Here is a 19,191-nt window from a genome sequence, read left to right on the forward strand (position 1 = left end):
GTAAAAAGTCAATACATATTTTGACAGATCGTACTTACGACGTGAACGGCGTCCAGTTCCTGGGTCAGCTTCTCCTTTAAATATTTCTCCGTATACACCATATTCATTAATAAAAATCCATGCACCGAGCAGTAAAATCGGACACAACTTACACCAATTAAACTGCACCTCTCACTAAAATTTACTACGCACAGAAACGGGTTTGATTCACACGACTATTGGACTTTTTCGAAAGTGAGAAAACGAGAAAGCAGCTCACGAAAGTGAAATTGCGGTCGCTGAACTAACGAATTTCACACCGGATAAGCAGTGGGTAAGAAGGTAGAAATGGTAGAATCAAAATTCTGTCGACTAATTTGATCTATTTTCTGTCAGAAAAAAATTGTATGAACACTTAACATGGTAGCACTGACCTTGACCAGTTTACTACATTATTACTTTATTACTACATAATAGAATATTGTAAATCATGCAGATAAGAAATTATTAGCAGCATTTATATGTGTAGTATTTAGGATAAGAACTTTCCGATATGTTGAATTTAAAATCTGTGTTTAAATTATTGAAAATTTGTAATTTGCTCAGGAAATCAATCGTCAGTAATAATAAAAAATCAGGTCATACGACAGCAGAACAATACACATACGTACTTATTTATATGGTAATATATCTATATATATGCCTTGAATGTCACAATTAAAGTCCTAAGTAGGTAAGATGAATAACACTCTTCTCGGTGTTTTACCTTCACTTAGGATCAAGTGACTCTGATCTACAATCGAAAATAGCAATAATGGTAAAATATATTTTTACACCTGCTCGCTTTACATAATTTAAAAACAATTAGCGAGGCATATAAAAATTAAACATGCTCAAGTCGATTATCTCGACTATTGAACATCTCAACAAATCTCAATAAATCGACTTAGAGTCGATCACCTATCACAATTTCAATATCTTGAACTTTCGTCTTGAATCGACAGTCGCGAGTTCGTGATATTTAAAACCGTTTAATCAAAGTATATTTTAATCACTACGTTACATCAAAATATCTATCTCACGGGCAAATCGATCGAATCCAAACAATCAAAAATCATCTCGATTAGTAAGTCAAGAAGTGAGGCTATCGTATACTCGATTATAATTCTGGCACGAATACGATTCTTTCTAGGGTTGTATCATCTCAGACTCGCCAATCACTATTCAAATAAGATTCCGAAATTATGGTTATGCAATGCACCTACATGTACACTGATACAGTTAATATAGTTACAATACGTGTAAAATTTTTCGTCTTCTCGTTCCGACATCAGACTGCATTATTTAATGAGTTTGCACTATCTGTCGGGGTGTTTGAATGTCTGGATGTCGTGATTCGTGGTCACTGGTGTCGGATAATAGAGATAGGCTCATCATTTTTGCTTTAGCGGAATGTGTACAAAAGTGACGACAGAGAAAGTTTACGGCAAGGTAACAGAAAGAAACAATTTCCAAATTAGTACTGACGTTTATTATGCGCTCAGAGCTTGGAAATTAAACAATTTAAAAATAATTCCGGTTCAATCATTAGTACAGTTTATCCTCTACTAATACTTAATTTAATACTCTTACTATATTAAATTTTTCAACTGATATTCACGACACTTTAAAATACTATTATGTAACAGTTAAATAATCAGCAATTTAAGTCGCACTCTTTGTCTTTTAAACCCGATCCAGACGACCAAACCACAAAATCATCAAGTCAAAATGACAAGTCATCGTCGTCCGTAGCATGTCATATCGGATCCTCCCGATCCACGTTTGGTGCTTTTAGGTAGGTATTTAAAACATCGGTCATCATTCTCGTCGAACCCGTCGAATGCGAAAAAGGATTCGTCATATAAACGAATATTTTTTAAGTAGCAAGTTTATAGATAGGGAGGTAGGGACTATAAAGTTTGTATTTCATGATAGACTAAGAAGGGAGGATCTTCATACAAGTGGGTATATTTGTATTTACAAATGTAAAATTGATTTGAAAACCTATAAAATATTTGTTAAAATGTCTCAGTAGTTAGAGTTTTTAGTCGAACCCAAAAATTCAAGTCCAACGTTTTTTTCGTTTGCCAAAATTATGCTTTCATAGATGCTAAAGGTTAATGAGATACACCAAAATAACCAAATAAAAAAATCACTATTCCGTCACTTCCGTTTTTGTAAAAAAATCGCATCTTTTTATTGACAGTGCTGAAAAATATATAAAATAAACAGCAAACATAGATATTGTTGACCATTGCATATTATGATGTAGTTTGGTTGGATATAAAAGACCGCACTTTACGACAATTACGGTTCATATATAAATGCTTCCCCACACTATGCTTCCTAAAGGCAATGACTTTAATGGCGGGAAATTTAAATTAAAAAGATAAGCCGCCGCACTACAAATTTTAGAATTGTGCCAGGTTAGGGATACCAATTTTTATGTTATTATATAATAATTATTTCTTAATTTTCGAATGGATGTTTAGTTTTTTTATGTTGGCTAGGCTGATAAGCTGTTAAGAGAAAATAAAAGATGTGAGTGCGAGTGAAGATGGGTAAATCCGATGCAGACGAATGTGAAATCAGTTTTTGGCGGGAACACGCCAAGTTGAGTTATTAGTTAATTATTGTATGGGTAAGTATGGATGGGATTCATTATTCTCGTCATGCGCTTAGCCCATACTCATTAAGATATTCTTCGACTATAATTTGCATCAGTCCTTAGCGCATAGAAAGCAAATAAGCATAGTAACATTTAGTGATCGCTGATTAAGTATCTTATTGTAAATTTAGAGAAAAAAATATACGATATGTATTAGCTCTTTAGAAATCACAATCGCGGTCCAACTTGAGACATGACGAATTTCCCACCCTTAAAACCGGAGAGCATAACGGGTTAGCATATAGCATAAGCGTAATAGAGCACTTAATACAAATTAAGTGACGTCATACTTTATAGATTCCATTGACGACTTGAGAAAGAGTATGTAATCGAAAACGTCATCTTGGATCAAAAATAAAATTTGACAATTAAAGCAAGCTCAAAAACGATTATTTAAATTCGATTTTCTCATATATTTATTGTGAATTCTGATTTAAAATGAAGATGGAAGGTGAGGCGACCACACTGAAAAGAACCTTAGCCGAGTGGAAATTCAGTCAATATCCTAAGTACATTTTACTGCCAATCGATGAAAATAACGAACAAATTTCATCGAATGTTAAGAATGTCGTGTTTTCTGAGGTACATAGCGTTCGTATTGAAGACTAATTAGTAGAAACATGACCCTGATCCATTAAATTCCCTGATCCATTAACCGTGCTTTTAGGCACCACAAGCACCGGTCACCGTCCTCGTCGAACCCGTCGCTTGCGACGAAGGGCTCGACGAGTGAAATAACCCATAGACACAGCCCACTGAGTTTTTCGCCGGATCTTCTCAGTGGGTCGCGTTTCCGATTCGGTGGTAGATTCTGCGAAGCACGGCTCTTGCTAGGGTTCGTGTTAGCAACTTCGTCAGGTTTGAGCCCCGTGAGCTCACCCACTAGTTAAGGTTACGCTGATATAGCCTCTCAGGCTATCAGCATAGGTAGGAAAAAAAAAAACGCTATCGAAAACGTTAAAAAACTCACACTAAGCACGCAGGAGAAGACTTCATGGTATGGTGGCGGTTACTCAGTTAACATTATTTCATTATTTGTTGTATTGTGTGTCTTTATTAATTTTAATTTTATATAATTAGTAACTGACAATTTTAATTTTAATAATTTTGATTCGGTTTCATTTGATTTGGTTTCATTTTTGTTTTTAATCATTTTGATAAATTGTAATTTTAATTTTATGGGCTTAAGTTGCCTGAAATAAGCGCATTTCGTTTCATTTTCATTTCAATAATATATCACGGATTATAATAAGATAAAATATTGTATGAACGTTTTGATTCAGGCTACTCCGATTCCACTGGAGAATAACGTCAGACTCGTGTGTGTCTCTGTAGATGCACTCGCTAACATTTTAGACATGGATCCGGATGTATCGAATCGAGAGGAATTCGTGGAGTTTGTATCCGGCAGGAAACTTCCTTACGGCGCTTTGCCTATTGCACATCGGTAAATGTTTTCTGCACACCACATTAATATAAACAAATTCGCAAAAGTCTAACAAAAAAAAAACAGCCACTAGAGCAATAAAATCTGAAGTCTGAAGTCCTCGTGGCCTAAAGGATAAGACGTCCGGTGCATTCGTATGTAGCGATGCACCGGTGTTCGAATCCCGCAGGCGGTACAAAATTTTCTAATGAAATACGTACTTAACAAATGTTCACGATTGGCTTCCAGGACGAAGGAATAACATCGTGTAATAAAAATGAAACCCGCAAAATTATATATTTTGCGTAATTACTGGTAGTAGGAGCTCTTGTGAGTCCGCACGGGTAGGTACCACCACCCTGCCTATTTCTGCCCTGAAGCAGTAATGCGTTTCGGTTTCAAGGGCGGGGCGCCGTTGTAACTATACTGAGACCTTAGAACTCATATCTCAAGGTGGGTGGCGGAATTTACGTTCTAGATGTCCATAGGCTCCGGTAACCACTTAACACCCGGTGGCTCGTCCACCCATCTAAACAATAAAAAAATATAAATAGGTATATTAAATACAATTTACGGTTCAATCTCGGCTTTTTTTAATTGTGTTATACTCGTATTATTTTCTATGCTACGAATACTTACAGCTTATATGGTCCACGGGCATCACGGATTATGTCTATGACTCGTGAAGACCGAACAAAATATACTAAAATAATATTTATCTAGATGCTTAGTTTCCAAAGTGGTCCGTGGGGACCTGAAGGGGTCCAGCACTACGGTCAACACGATATAATAACATAATAGTGCTACGCGCTAGGGTTCGGGATAAATAAAATTCTACCAAAGTACGACTAAAAAAAACTGTATTCAACACTTAAAACACTTCACAAACACTTTGAAACACTCAACAAACACTTTAAAACTCTCAATTCGCTTGTTCCGCTTCGCTTCAGATGATCCGTTTGCGGTTGCGCTTCGACTAGTTCCGATTACTGACGACTGCGTGCCATCTTTACAACGCTTTTATAGCCGATACCTCATCCCTAGAATTATCGAGAATATTCCACACACACCTCTAGTATTGGTTTCCGCTATCTGTCAATAGATGGCGTTGTGCTTCTCGAGCGTTCTAGGTGCTTCTAGGTTCTTCGATATTCGTTCGACTATTCGGCGATAGATGGCGTTACTCTTACCGGCGTAACAATAATATATACACATATAACATAATAGTAACATAATAAGTTTGTTGTATACTTTAGTATTTTGTCCGGTATTCTCGTTAAGTGGACATAATTTTGTTACTGTAGGTAATACTTTAGTTTCACGTTACCTATTTCGCTGGATTTTAGTTTTGTAAAAATTATCGGTATGTTAATCTATATACATACATATGTACATTCTCAGTTATGGAGGTCATCAATATGGTCTATGGGCTGGCCAACTCGGAGACGGGCGGGCTCATATCATCGGAGAATATGTTAATAGGTGAGCATTCATGATAAAACACTCAATTATTTTTATAAACTTCTGCCTTTTATTCCCCTCCTTGATTTGTAAGCATTGACCACACGCGGGTCTTAGTCCTGGGTATTAGCTTTATAAAACGATGCAATGTATTATTCTTTTTTTTTTTATTGCTTATGATGGTCGGACGAACTCACAGCCCACCTGGTGTTAAGTGGTTACTGGAGCCCATAGACATCTACAACGTAAATGCGCCACCCACCTTGAGTTATAAGTTCTAAGGTCTCAGTATATTTCCTACGGCTGTCCCACCCTTGAAACCGAAACGCATTACTGCTTCACGGCAGAAGTAGACAGGGTGGTGGTACCTACCCGTGCGGACTCACAAGAGGTACTACTACCAGCTGTAAGTCTTCATAGGCATATTCAATTCAAGCATGAAATAATGTACATTGGATACCGCGCTAATAGACAATGCGATGAAGCTATGTAATTTTGCATTTACGTATTTACTGAATGTATCAAAAGCGAACGCGGACGATCTCCAACACGATGGACCTCATAAAATCTGTGACTCACTCCAACATATATTATTGCCCTCACTCTGCGAAACCTTTTACGAATAATCCTGGAACAATGTCAGGAGATGCAGTGTGAAGTTTTCACTTTGTTTATCGACTTCGAAAAGGCCTTTGACTGTGTCAGTTGGTCCAGCATTTGGACTGTTTTGAAGAAAAAAGGCGTGCCCGACAAGCTCATAAATGTCATAAAAGCGCTTTACTATGGATCGTCGTGTAGAGTGCTCCACAGGGGAAAACTTACGGATAATATCGTGGTCAATGCAGGCGTCAAGCTAGGTTGCTTGCTGTCTCCCCTGCTGTTTATAATGGTGCTTGATGATGTGATGCGTAGAGTCACCTGTAAATGTCGACAAGGACTGCCTTGGACCACGGATGAAGATCTAGAGGACATCGACTTTGCTGATGACATTTGCCTCCTAGCAACCTATCGGCAGCAGCTACAAAACAAAGCAGATGATCTAGTAAATGAAGCTGAAAAAGTAGGGCAGCGTATTAATTTTACAAAAACAAAAGAAATGCGCATAAATACCACCGATTCGGCTCCTATGTTGATCAAAGGGAGGCACATCGAGCAGGTGGGAAGCTTCTGTTACCTGGGCAGCATTGTGGACGATAGGGGAGGCACCGAGGCAGACATTGCGGCTCGTATAAATAAAGCTAGAACCGCGTTTAGTCAACTTAGGTCAGTGTGGAGTTCCTCAACCTTAACGAGACGAACAACGGTGAGGATCTTCAACTCAAATGTAAAGTCTGTATTGCTGTACGGGAGCGAAACTTGGTTTGTTGGCAAGGACTTGATAAGAAAACTTCAAGTGTTTGTGAATAGGTGCCTGCGTCAGATTTTGAAAATCTTTTGGCCTGAGAAGATCAGCAACAAAGAGTTGTGGAGGATCACTAAGCAGACACCAATGGAGAAGGAGATCCTTACGCGGAAGTGGTATTGGATTGGTCACATTTTGAGAAATCCCGATACCCACCTATCAAAGAGAGCACTGACCTGGAAAGTGTCTGGCAAAAGGAAGAGAGTCCGCCCCAGAACAACTTGGCATCGCTCGGTGGAGCAGGAGCTAGGGGTCTTGGGCATGACGTGGGAGGAGCTAGAACAGACTGCCCAAGATCAATCTAAATGGAACAATTTGATTCGAGCCCTACACCCCAGCAGAGGCTAATAGGAAAGAATGATGATGATGATGACTCTGCGAAACTTCGTGCCGCATGGCGTCACATCGCGAGAGCATTGATATCGCAGGATCCGACTGATGCATGACCTCGACCACTCTGTCAAGAGTGTACGACTGGGAAGAAGAATGAAAAGCGAATTCTTTCTCCAGGCGTGATTTTTGTCATCATAATGTAGTGCCATCGGTTATTCGGCAAGCATTACAGCCGCTGGAATCAAGGCTGGGGCGGATCTGGTCGGACCAAGCATTGGGAGCGTCCCGCAATCTACTTATATCTAAGAAAAGCTAATTTATCTTCTTAGTCGTTTGCACTTTTGGCATGTGGTCATGGTCATTAGTTCGGGTGGTGATGCGCTTCACAAGACGTGGCCATTTCTCGCGTACCGTGGCTCTTCTTGTGCACGCGTTGACGAGACCTACTAATCTATACTAATATTATAAAGCTGAAGAGTTTGTTTGTTTGAACACGATAATCTCAAGAACTACTGGTGCGATTTGGAAAATTCTTTCAGTGTTAGATAACCCATTTATTGAGGAAGGCTATAGGCTATATAACATCACGCTAAGACCAATACAAGCGGAGCACTAATAAAGAATGTTTCAAAATCGTTTTTTTTTGCCTTTTGAGAGCTTCCGCTGCGTGCGCTGCAGAAGCGGTTAAAGTTTCGCTAAAATAATGTACGACAGAATTGTTCCCCTTTAAAAGATCTAAAAAAATAGTCCGCGACAGCATATATCTATATGTTAAGGTTGGCTCACTATAACATTTTTTATGTTAACCAAATTTGTTCTAAAATAAAGCATTATTTGTGAACTATTCCACGCGGATGAAGTCGCGGGCAAAAGCTAGTTATTTATAAGCTAATTAAGAAGTCCTCAACTACAAAACTTAGATGCGGTTTGTATTTTTGTTCAGTCGCAATGAGAGATGGCAACTGCAGCTGAAAGGGTCCGGTCCGACGCCGTATTCCCGGATGCGCGACGGTCGCTTGGTGTTACGCGCGGCCATCAGGGAAATGGTGGTCAGTGAAGCCTGCCACTATCTGGGCGTGCCCACAACACGAGCGGCCGCTGTCATCGGTAAGTTGGTTGGATGAACCACGCTTTTCTACAAAAAATCATTTTTCCTTACACTATTTTTAATTCAAATTTATTTTCCATTTTTTAGTTGAATTTCAATTTCTTCAATATTTTTTTTTCTTTTTTCCTTTTACATATTGAATTGTCATCGGTCCTTAATAAGTATACCAAATTTCGAGTTAATCCGACATTTTGAAGAGGCTCAAAATCATGTTCAAAGATTCCGTTACATACATACGTATGAAGCTAATAAAAGCGTATAAAAATACTGGTGATACCAAATGTTTACACGCGTATTAACTCAATTTTGAATATTTTTGGAAAATTGTACACTTTTAATGCGAAAGGGCGATTATTCGGTAGACAGCGGCTTGGCTCTACCCCTGGCATTGCTGACGGTAACCACTCACCATCAGGTGGGCCGTATGCTCGTCTGCCTACAAGGGCAATAAAAAAAAATATTGTCGCGTATTCAACCCTCATTATGACCGTTGCAGTCAGCGATGAGGCCGTTGTCCGGGACATGTATTACTCTGGGTGTCCTCGGCGGGAGAGCGCCGCCGTCGTCCTCAGATTAGCGAAATGCTGGTTCCGTTTTGGGTCCTTGGAAGTTCTGAGTCGCGCCGGAGAGCTGACCGTCTTGAGACAGCTGACCGATTTCATTATCAAAGTAAACATTTTCATTTAAGTACTTTCCACGGTGAAGGAATAATAACATCGTGTAATAAAAATCAAACCCGTAAAATTATAATTTGCGTAATCACTGGCGGTAGGACCTCTTGTGAGTCCGCGCGAGTAGATACCACCGCCCTGCTTATTTCGGCCGTGAAGCAGTAATGCGTTTCGGTTTGAAGGGCGGAGCAGCCGTTGTAACTATACTTGAGAGCTTAGAACTTATATCTCAAGATGGGTGGCGCATTTTACGTTGTGGATGTCTATGGGTTCCAGTAACCACTTAACACCAGATGGGCTGTGAGCTCGTCCACCTATTTAAGCAATAAAAAAAAAACTTAACGAGGGATGAAAGGTTGTTTGGTTTAACCGTCATTCCGCTTAATACGCGCCTTTATCTTTGTAACTAAAGGTGCGTTTTATTTGGTATTAAGTAGCATCAACAGTTTGATGTTTTTAATTGAACTTCAATTAAGTTTATTCCATTCAAATAGCTGAAGCTTTTTTTTTTACATTTTTATTTTATTTTAATCTGTAACTAGCTCTCCTGTAAAGTTGCAAAAATGTCGCTTATACCAAATGGCCCCTCGATATTATTACGCTTTTAGAATACGATGGAAGTGGGATTTGGTTTAAAAAATATCCCAATTAAAATAATTTGAATGAAACAGTATATTTTTTTTATTGCCCCTGTAGGCAGACGAGCATACGGCCCACCTGATGGTGAATGGTTACCGCCGTCCATGGACTTCAGCAATGCCAAGGGCAGAGCCAAGCCGCTTCCTACCGCTTAATACTCTCCACTAGCCTCTTTTGAAGGACATGGCATAGCGCTCAGGAAACACCGTGGAGGGGAGCTGATTCCATAGCCGGTTGGTACGTGGCAAAAAAGATCTCTGGAAACGCACTGTCGATGAACGCAGCGGTTCCAGATAATATGGATGAACTCTGCTCCGATGGCGGGAGGTGCGATGATAAAAAGGAGATGAGGGGATCATCTCAAACAATTCCTCAGAGCACTCCCCTTGCAACACACGGTACAAAATACAGAGGGAATCGAAGTCCTTCCGCAGACCCAGAGGCGCCAAACGGTCCGTGAGGATGGAATTATCGACAATCCGAACGGCCCTCTTCTGTATGGAGTCAAATGTCATTCACGACGTGCATTCTTTTAGGGAATATCGACATCTGACGTTGTCTATACGTTGATATAGCTCCCGACGTAAGCGGACACAGGTCTGATACGACGAACCATTGTCATGTCATTGACACCAAACTTTTAGAGATAGAAAGTCGAAGGTAAAAAAGTATCAGAGTAATTGCTGTGTTACTCTTCAAATCTCAAAACATAGCTTCCTCACGACGACAGAAATAGGCTACGAACTGTCTGCTAACAATACCTCGTTTGGTTTGCACGCTGAACGTTAAGAGGCGATGAGTAAGGTGATCAGCTATGACCGCAGCCGTAAAGCTGGTGAATATCACTGCAGCCATCCAAATGTCACATCTTCATGTCACTAGTCTTGCCAGCTCTTGCGTGACGTCATTGTTCGGGCCCTAGCAGGCCCTTGTCTGTGGTTTGATGTTAGTTCTGTTTCAGGAACATTTTCCCGATATCCATTTATCAGACGAGAATCGTTTTATAAGATTGTTCTCTGATATAGCGCACAGAACTCTCGATATGGTGGCTAAATGGCAAGGTGAAGTACCTAAAGTCTCATATGAGTTTAATGTAATGTAAAACTATTTTTTATATATGTGATTCGCGTCAACTGAAGAAAATGCTATGATTATAAAAGCTAATCAAAGATTTTAAAGCCATGAGAACGCCACTAAAGATAATTTTATATTGATTTCAAAAAACTTCTGCACGCAATCGAATGTAAAGTCGTCAGCAGTTGAGCGGGTGCAACGACCTCTTAAAGGATTTGCTTTAATTTAGGTTGCGTGTTCATGATTTTTTTGAGTTCTAAGGTCATCAGTTTTTACAGTATAACAACTGCCCCATCAAACTTAAACGCATTACTGCTTTACAACAGAAATAGGCAGGGTCGTGGTACCTACCCGGGGGGACTCACAAGACGTCCTACCACCAGTAACATAAAATTGCCCAAAATGATAGGTATTCCTGCAGAAGAAATTAGGATTGTTACACATTTACGTTGAGAGAGTAAATTGACATTCCTCCGGCTTCGGAAACTTCTCTCATACTCTATAATAAGATACTGATGATAAAATGTTGTGTTCCTACCGCAATGAGAAAATATGCATCCTTTGAGCAACTTTATTCTTTCTACCTAGTTTTGAGTGACCATCAGACCCCATAGACATCGACAACTTAAATACCGCCACCCATCCCCACCCTTCTATGTCTTAGTTTTTCAGAATAACGGCTACCCTCACCCTTCAAACCAAAACGCATTACTGTTTCACAGCAGAAATAGGTAAAGTCGTGGTATCTACCTGCGCGGACTCAAAAGACGCCCTGCCACCAGAACAATTTCTTAGGCTGAGTGTTAACATTAAACCTTTGCATGTTTTCATGAGATAATTCTTAAATCCAATCGGTACCTACATTTTTTTAGATGGGTGGACGAGCTTACAGCCCACCTGGTGTAAGTGGTTACTGGAGCCCATAGAACTGGAGCATCTAGAATGTAAATGCGCTACCCACCTTGAGATATAAGTTCTAAGGTCTCTAGTTACAACGGCTGCCCCACCCTTCAAACCGAAACGCATTATTGCTTCACGGCAGAAATCGGCAGGGCGGTGTTACCTATCCGCGCGGACTCACAAGAGGTCCTACCACCAGTAATAAAATTACACCAGTAAAGTAATACATTGCGGTACAGCCGGTAAATGTCATTGTAAATGGCTGACGTTTCTCATTAAAATATCGTCATTTTCGTATAACAACCTTCGATCGTAAAAATAAAAATTTCAGGTTTGGGTTTCACGCACGGCTTATTAAATACCGACAACATGAGTATACTTGGGATAACAATGGATTACGGTCCGTTTGGATTTGTCGATTCATACGACAGTGGTTTTGTGGCCAACTGCTCTGACGGCGAAGGAAAGTATGCGTTGGCGAAGCAACCTGATGTATGATGATGCGTTACATTTTTTTATTTATTGCTTCGTTGGACGGACGATCTCACGGCCCACCTGGTGTTAAGTGGTTATCCGAGACCATAGACATCTACAACTTAAATGCCACTGCCCACCTTGAGATATGAGCTCTAAGGTCTCAGTTTACAACGGTTGCTCTACCCCTCAAACCGTAACGCATTACTGCTTCACGACAAAAATAAGCAGGGTACCTACCCGTGCAGACTACCACCAGTTAAGAAATTTGTTTTCCATCACACCGCTTTCAATCCAAACAAGCTGTACCGATAATGTTTGTGTACAAAATAGGTCGTGGTATGGAATATAGGTCAACTAGCGAACGCTTTGAAACCGTTATTGACTTCATCACAACAAGTGCACATGTTGCACATCCTGAAAACCTTGGATACGTACTGCAAGAATAAAATATTGTAAGTTTCTTAATTGGGTAAGGTTATTTTATGTTAACTCATAGGATGGCGATTAGTTGTTCTTGGTGGTTTGTTTAACGTTATCTTCCACTGAGTTTCTCGCCGGATCTCAGTGAGTCGCGTTTCCGATCCGGTGGTAGATTCTGCTAAGCACGGCTTTTGCTAGAACCAGTATTAGCAACACCTCCGGTTTGAGCCCCGAGAGTTCACCTACACACTATGGTAACGCTCATATAGCCTCACAGGGCTATCAGAATAGGTATTAAAAAAACCATGGCCAAATACCATGTGAATATGTTTTTGGGGAAAGAGGGATTGTTAGTGGCTCTGGGCCTTTCCAGCATGCGATCGCAATGGGATTCGTAGGTCAGACGAGACGTTCCACGGTATTGGCGGTAACCATCCATACATCATCTTCGATGCTACACGGATAGATGTACCATGTAAGGATGGATGGATGGTACGGGAACTGGCCATCATAGCACAAGAACTTGCACAATTTCCGGGTGCAGCCAAACCGCAGAAACACCTAGAACATCTAGATGTTAATTCTCGTTTTTTTGTTATTCGTTTTACACGAATAGCCCGGTAAACGATCACAAATTCATCTTAATATTTTTAAATGTTTAGTCTCATGAATAGAACGGCGGTATGCCTCTATGTAGAGAACTTAAAATGCTCTATTCCACATAATCCACTCAAGAGAAACGTTTCTAATGAAGATCGGTTTGAAAGAAGAGCGTTGGGGAGACGAGCAGCTGGTAGAGAAGTTGTTAGACATGATGCAGCAGACTGGAGCCGATTTTACTGCTACGTTCAGGCAACTAGCTGAGGTAAGATGCGAAGCTCAACCTAGGAGAAATATTAACCTCTATCTTCTATCTAGTATGAGCGTAAATATGTGGGTACTTTGAGACTTTTTTTTTTCTGTTGCTTAGATGGGTGGAAGAGCTACAGCCCACCTGATGTTAAGTGGTTACTGGAGCCCATAGACATCTACGACGTAAATGCGCCACCCAACTTATATAAGTTCTAACTTATACAAGATATAAGTTCTAAGGTCTCAAGTATAGTTACAGCGGCTGCCCCACACTTCAAACGGAAACGCATTACTGCTTCACGGCAGAAACAGGCCTACCCTACTACTAGGGTTGGTACCTACCCGTGCGGACTCACAAGAGGTTCTACCACCTAGGAAAAGTGTTAACCTCTATCTTCTATCTAGTAAGAGCGTAAATATGTGGGTAGTTTGAGACAGTCAAGTTACACTGTTTTATCGTTAGTTGGAACCATCGGAGCTGGTCAGCGAAGTGAAGATATCAGAGAAGTGGTCGCTCAAACGTTTGTCGTCTCACGCTTCGTGGGGCTGCTGGCTCGACCAGTATCGTGAGAGGCTCGACAAGGAAGCTGGTGGGTTTTAAAATCGGAGCTCAAAGTCGGAGGGTCCTAACAACGGTTTCAGTAATTTCATGGGACATCTGTAATTTCCTTAATTGTTCTTATAGGCAGACGAGCATACGGCCCACCTGATGGTAAATACTTACCGTCGCCCATGGACATCAGTAATGTCAGGGACAGAGCTAAGCTGCTGCCTATCTAGTTTAACTGCTAATATGTATTGGCAGTATTCTATTTATCTTCATATATTAGTATCTCGTCCCTGCTTTCTGCCACTGCCACAGTATAGTTCAAGCCTACACCGGTGGTGCAACCATGTAAACATTCTGCTGCGAAGCATTCATGTCAACCGAATTAAGGGGTCGCATAGTAATTTTAAGCCTCCACCATGTCTCAAGCCGACATTGACTTAGAGATGTCTATGAGCTTGGGTAACCAAACGTGATCCAGTCACCCTAGGCATTCGAACTAATGGAAAAAAACCTATACCTACTGTTTTTGTGAATACTGTATTCAATTTATTTCGTCACGATTTAAGTAACTGAAGTAACTTATAATACGCGCTTATTCACAAACACTACACAAGCGCAACGTGTGAACGTGTTGAACGCGAGCTACATGGTAGGCGGAGTGGGGGTGTTAGGTTTTATTTTCGTTACGGAATTTCTTGATTCCGTCGCCGCGCTCAAAGCCCGCGATAAACGCTATGCAATGGCTTAATATTATTTTATAATAATGAGGGTAAACGTAAAATGGTTGTGCAGTTGACGCGAGCTCAGTTGGAATGTTTGAGGATGAGCGTCGGAGGCGCATGCTGAGCGTCAATCCAATTTACGTTCCTCGCAATTGGATCCTGCACGAAGCTATTGTTGACGCCGAAAAGGATGACTTTGGAAAAGTATAGCCTAACTATCTAAGCACCGAACGCGACGAAGGGTTTGTCGTGCAACTTAACCCACTAAGTTTCACGCCGAATCTTCGCAGTGGGTCGCAATTTCGATCCGGTAGTAGTATCAGTGAAGCACTGTTCTTGCTAGGGCTAGTGTTAAAAAATTCGTCAGGCCGAACTCTGTGAGCTCACCTACACCAAGCGAGCGAAACTAACAATATAACCCCTCGAGGTTACCTATTAGGACAGGTAGGAAAATAATAATTAAATAATAGCAAAATTACTTCCATGGATCGGCCTTTTTTTTTTATTATTGCCTAGATGTGTCGACGAGCTCACAGCCCACCTGGTGTTAAGTGGTTACTGGAACCCATAGACATCTACAACGTAAATGCGCCACACACCTTGAGATATAAGTTCTAAGGTTTCACTATAGTCACAACGGCTGCCCCACCCTTCAAACCGAAACGCATTACTGCTTCACGGCAGAAATAGGCGGGGCTGTGGTACCTACCCGTGCGGACTCACAAAAGGTCCTACCACTTTAATAATAGAGTCGATCTCTCGACGGTTTGCGCTCAAAGGGTTATCTTTCTAAATTATTCACCTATCTCAGGTACAGTTCTTGTTGGAAGTTATAAGACGTCCCTACGACATTAACCCAGAGGCTGAATTACGTGGTTTCTCAGCCCAACCACCTCAATGGGCGTACGCTTTGAAGATCAGCTGCTCAACATAGATTACGTGATGTGTGAAATTTTTGTCAAATAATATCAAATTATCAATTCAGTGTACATTTTATTGATTTTCCCTCCAAAAAAGACTTAAAAAGTTTTATTTCTGCGGATTTACGATTTAACATTACATCCACGATAATAGTATATTTAAATTATCCATAGATGATTGGATGGTAGTCTGGAAGAGATCGCTCTTAGCGATAAGACCGTCTATAGTACTTTATTTTGTATTTAATGTTTCGCAATGTTTCTTTTGTTGGTGTACAATAAAAATACTCTCTCTGTCCCTCCAATTGATCTAGTGCAATGTATGAAATAAACATTAATTTCCTAACAAGTTAACACATATTGAAATAGTTTATTTTTTTTTTTGTGCCACCAAACATATTATACCAAAATGTCTGAGAAAAATGTGTACTGATTCTTTCTTTACGAAGCACAATAATGAAAACATTCAAAATTTCAAATAAATATATTTTCTCCACAATTAACTTACAAATAAAACAGATATTTACAATCAACAAACTAAATGGCTTAATTTTTTCAATGATTACCCACAAAAAATCATGAATAATCTTCATCAGCACTGTCATCTGGTTCAGAGTAATCTTCATCATCCATGATTCTTCTTTTTTTACTTACTTGTATATTTTCTTTATCTTCTATAGTTATCTCCTTAGCCTCTGTTTTTGCGGACCGATGATGGAAAACAAAGGATATACTTTTTGCAACGTCCCAGCATTGCTTCAAGACCATGTCGGCTATGTTTTTCTTGTCTGCACAGTGGTACCAATTGGAAATATCAGATGTGCAATCAGAATTTTCAGGTGGTAGTGTAACTTGAATATTGTTTACACACCTTTTACATTTAAACTTACTATGAGTGTCCGATAGTGTGTTCTCCTCCAAACGGAATAGGTCTTTCAAATCATCTGCTGTGAAATGTCTTAGAGACTCCTCATTTTGGTCAACCACTGTCTCGCTGAGTGCTTTTTTGTGTGCTTGCCTTTGGAATATTTTTTCTTCAATGGTTCCAGTAGCCAAAAGTCTGTAAATATAGCATGGTTTTTTTTGCCCATCGCGCCATACCCGTGCCATCGCCTGCTCATCATTTGCAGGATTCCAATCAGGGTCAAACATGATTAGCCTGTTGGCTCCAATGAGATTCAAGCCACAACCACCAGCTTTGGAACTTAGCATGAAAATCCACTCTTTGGAGTCTTTATTGTTAAAGTTTTCCACCACCTTGGCTCTCTTTTTTATTGTCATTGAACCATCCAATCTTACATATTGATATGTACGTTTTCGACATAATTTCTCAAATAAATCTAATGTCTGAGTATAATTTGATACGAGCACAATTTTATCATCTGTATTCATTTTAAGATTTGCCAGTATGCAGTCTAAGATCATTAACTTGCCTGAATATTCTGGTCTTACATCTTTTATATCATAGTTACTTGGGAGATAGTCTTTTGCTTTTTCGAAACCTTCTGTTCTTTCTATAATCTTTTCATAGATCAAGTCTGGGTGGTTACAGAGCTTCTTCAAAGATGTAATGCTGGACAAAGCACTTAGCGTATTGCTTTTTTCTCCAGTGCCTGTAAACTTGTTACGAATTGCATCAGAATTTATGAAATTCTTGTAAATTTGAGTCTGTAGTGGAGTCATTTTTACACAAATAACTTGCTCAAATTTAACTGGCAAATATTTAGTTAATAGACCACTAGTTCTTCGGATCATGCACTTGTTCACAATTGAAGTTAATGTTTGCAGGCACTCCTGGGCTTTTTCTCTCTCAGGTTGACTTGCCATTGCATCTTGTCCCTTCAAAATAGGATTTTCATATCTCTTTTTGAACTCATGCGCAGTCCCTAATATTCCTTCATTAACAAAATGTACTAAACTAAAATATTCAGTTAAATCATTCTGGATTGGTGTACCTGAGATTAATATTCTCCTTTTAGCCTTCAAACCCATTAATGCTTGGTATGTCTGATTTTCGCTGTTCTTCAACCTATGCCCTTCATCACACAGGACTAAACCTACTTCAGAAGAGTGCAATATATTTGAGTATATCCTGAAAGTTTCATATGATATGATTAAGACTGGTGTGGCAACTCGAGTCGCAGAATATGTGTTCATAAATTGCTGTAGTTTCAAAGTTACTTCAGCTTTTGAACCCCCATCCATAGCTAAAGCATTTATCCTTTGCGACAGCCACTTATGTATTTCATTGTACCAATTTTTTACTAAACTGCTGGGACATACTATTATGGCTTTACATATTGTTGGTTTACAGTCTGGCCCTTGACGCAGTAAGGTCCACAGTAAAGTTATGCACTGCAAGGTTTTACCTAAACCCATTTCATCAGCCATTATACATCCATATGCATTTTCTATTTGTTTCCCAGTAACGCAGTCATACATGAACTTTACTCCTTCTCTCTGGTGCGGCCTCAGTATGTTTCCAAGTACTGGATCAACTACAACAGCAACTTTTATGTCATTAGGATTCATTTTCATTCTTTCGTGTTCCGGAATGGTTGGAGGGCGTTCGAGGACCAGTGAATTGGGTTCGTCTGGGTCGTGGAGGGCCCTTCTAAGTTGCGTTCGTTTTAATCCTAAGCTTTTACTGCAATACGAGGAGACATAGTTTGATATAGGAACTTTAAAGGGCTTACTAAGTATTTGACGGATAATGTTTTCGTGATCTGAAGAAGGTAAAGTTTGAGAAGGAGTTTTCTGTGCTAGCGGTATTCTTGTGCATTCTCGTTTCTTTCGCTTGGCGGAGTCTAGTAATGGACTCTTGAAAACACTCTCTCCAGAGCCTATTTGGCTTGGCGCTCGACTGCGGCGCATCTTATTTTACACGTTACTGCACATATTTGGGAACTTTACTCAATGTTTTCGAACTCAGCAATTTGCGCTATTTAATGTAATCTCCTATTGATGTTTTCACTTTAGTAAGAACGATATTCCTTCATTATTTAACGCAAACAAGATCGGACTTGTTTGCTTTTTGAATTTTTAATAATTTTTATTAACATTGACATTTCCAACTGAAACTGTCAAACTCGTAGCAGATAATAAATTAAATTGACGTTAGTTTCATTTTGGACAACGTGTTTTTCAAGGTACCTGATTAATTACTACTTATAAGTTTAATGTTACTAAAATATATTTGTATACACGAGCCTATTCCTGAAAATCCTGTTATGCCTTTTCTTTTTTTTTCGGGCCGGTGCGGTGGCCGGACCTTCTATGAGGTCCCCGTGGCTAGGGGGCGCGCGGGGTATGTGGGACTTGACGATCTGCAGATGTTGGAAGCAGACTGCGGGCCCAAGGAGTTTTAGTTCTCACCTTCATCCAAAAGTTGCAGCGTGACAGCAACTTCAAATATAGATGCATCGATGGAAGCGATCTTGTCCTTAACATTGACATATTTATAATGGAGCTGCGACCATGACCGCTTTGCGAAGGATTATTATATGAGCACCATTAAGAAGAAACTTAAACTACACATATAGAAAAC

General features: G+C 39.9%; 3 protein-coding genes across 14 annotated transcripts in view; 1 reads left to right on the forward strand and 2 right to left on the reverse strand.

Moving 5' to 3' along the window:
• LOC134200293 (bolA-like protein 2) overlaps positions 1 to 748 on the reverse strand; it is a 66,463-nt gene extending 65,715 nt beyond the window's left edge. Inside the window, exon 1 of one of the 2 annotated variants that reach the window (XM_062672892.1) lies at positions 39 to 748. In XM_062672892.1, coding sequence (XP_062528876.1) covers positions 39 to 107 — 69 coding nt within the window. In that variant the 5' untranslated portion in view covers positions 108 to 748. The remainder of the gene's footprint in view (positions 1 to 38) is intronic. The other variant, XM_062672893.1, reaches the window with a different exon arrangement.
• On the forward strand, positions 178 to 15,708 carry LOC101738892 (protein adenylyltransferase SelO). 11 transcript variants are annotated; one of them, XM_062672876.1, is made up of 13 exons: positions 1,223 to 1,470; positions 1,720 to 1,816; positions 3,973 to 4,136; positions 5,517 to 5,597; positions 8,255 to 8,418; positions 8,916 to 9,088; positions 10,691 to 10,790; positions 12,035 to 12,195; positions 12,511 to 12,632; positions 13,336 to 13,465; positions 13,916 to 14,042; positions 14,795 to 14,928; positions 15,536 to 15,708. In XM_062672876.1, exons 3-13 carry the CDS (start codon positions 4,048 to 4,050, stop codon positions 15,656 to 15,658), a joined length of 1,404 nt encoding a protein of 467 aa, XP_062528860.1. In that variant the 5' UTR covers positions 1,223 to 1,470; positions 1,720 to 1,816; positions 3,973 to 4,047; the 3' UTR covers positions 15,659 to 15,708. The 11 variants fall into 11 exon arrangements, with proteins under 11 accessions (XP_062528861.1, XP_037872363.1, XP_062528863.1 ...); XM_062672877.1 differs by lacking the exons at positions 1,223 to 1,470; positions 1,720 to 1,816 and adding an exon at positions 178 to 313; XM_038016435.2 differs by lacking the exon at positions 1,720 to 1,816 and having other exon boundaries at positions 1,204 to 1,470.
• Positions 15,709 to 16,113: 405 nt separating this feature from the next.
• LOC101738749 (DNA repair and recombination protein RAD54-like) lies at positions 16,114 to 18,751 on the reverse strand. Its single transcript, XM_004928929.5, has one exon. The coding sequence runs from the start codon at positions 18,516 to 18,518 to the stop codon at positions 16,221 to 16,223; it is 2,298 nt and encodes a 765-aa protein (XP_004928986.1). The 5' UTR covers positions 18,519 to 18,751; the 3' UTR covers positions 16,114 to 16,220.
• Positions 18,752 to 19,191: the final 440 nt, after the last annotated feature.

The sequence above is a fragment of the Bombyx mori genome, chromosome 16 (genome assembly GCF_030269925.1).
Source record: "Bombyx mori chromosome 16, ASM3026992v2".
Lineage (NCBI taxonomy): Eukaryota > Metazoa > Arthropoda > Insecta > Lepidoptera > Bombycidae > Bombyx > Bombyx mori.

What these genes read in the sequence shown, in the direction of transcription:
- LOC101738892 (XM_004928930.4), top strand. Translation starts at nt 3,128, where the DNA reads ATGAAGATGGAAGGTGAGGCGACCACACTGAAAAGAACCTTAGCCGAG. An exon ending in ACGAGCGGCCGCTGTCATCG is followed by an intron (nt 8,419 to 8,915) that starts GTAAGTTGGTTG and finishes TGACCGTTGCAG; the next exon opens with TCAGCGATGAGGCCGTTGTC. An exon ending in CGTTGGCGAAGCAACCTGAT is followed by an intron (nt 12,196 to 12,510) that starts GTATGATGATGC and finishes TGTACAAAATAG; the next exon opens with GTCGTGGTATGGAATATAGG.
- LOC101738749 (XM_004928929.5), bottom strand. Translation starts at nt 18,518, where the DNA reads ATGCGCCGCAGTCGAGCGCCAAGCCAAATAGGCTCTGGAGAGAGTGTT.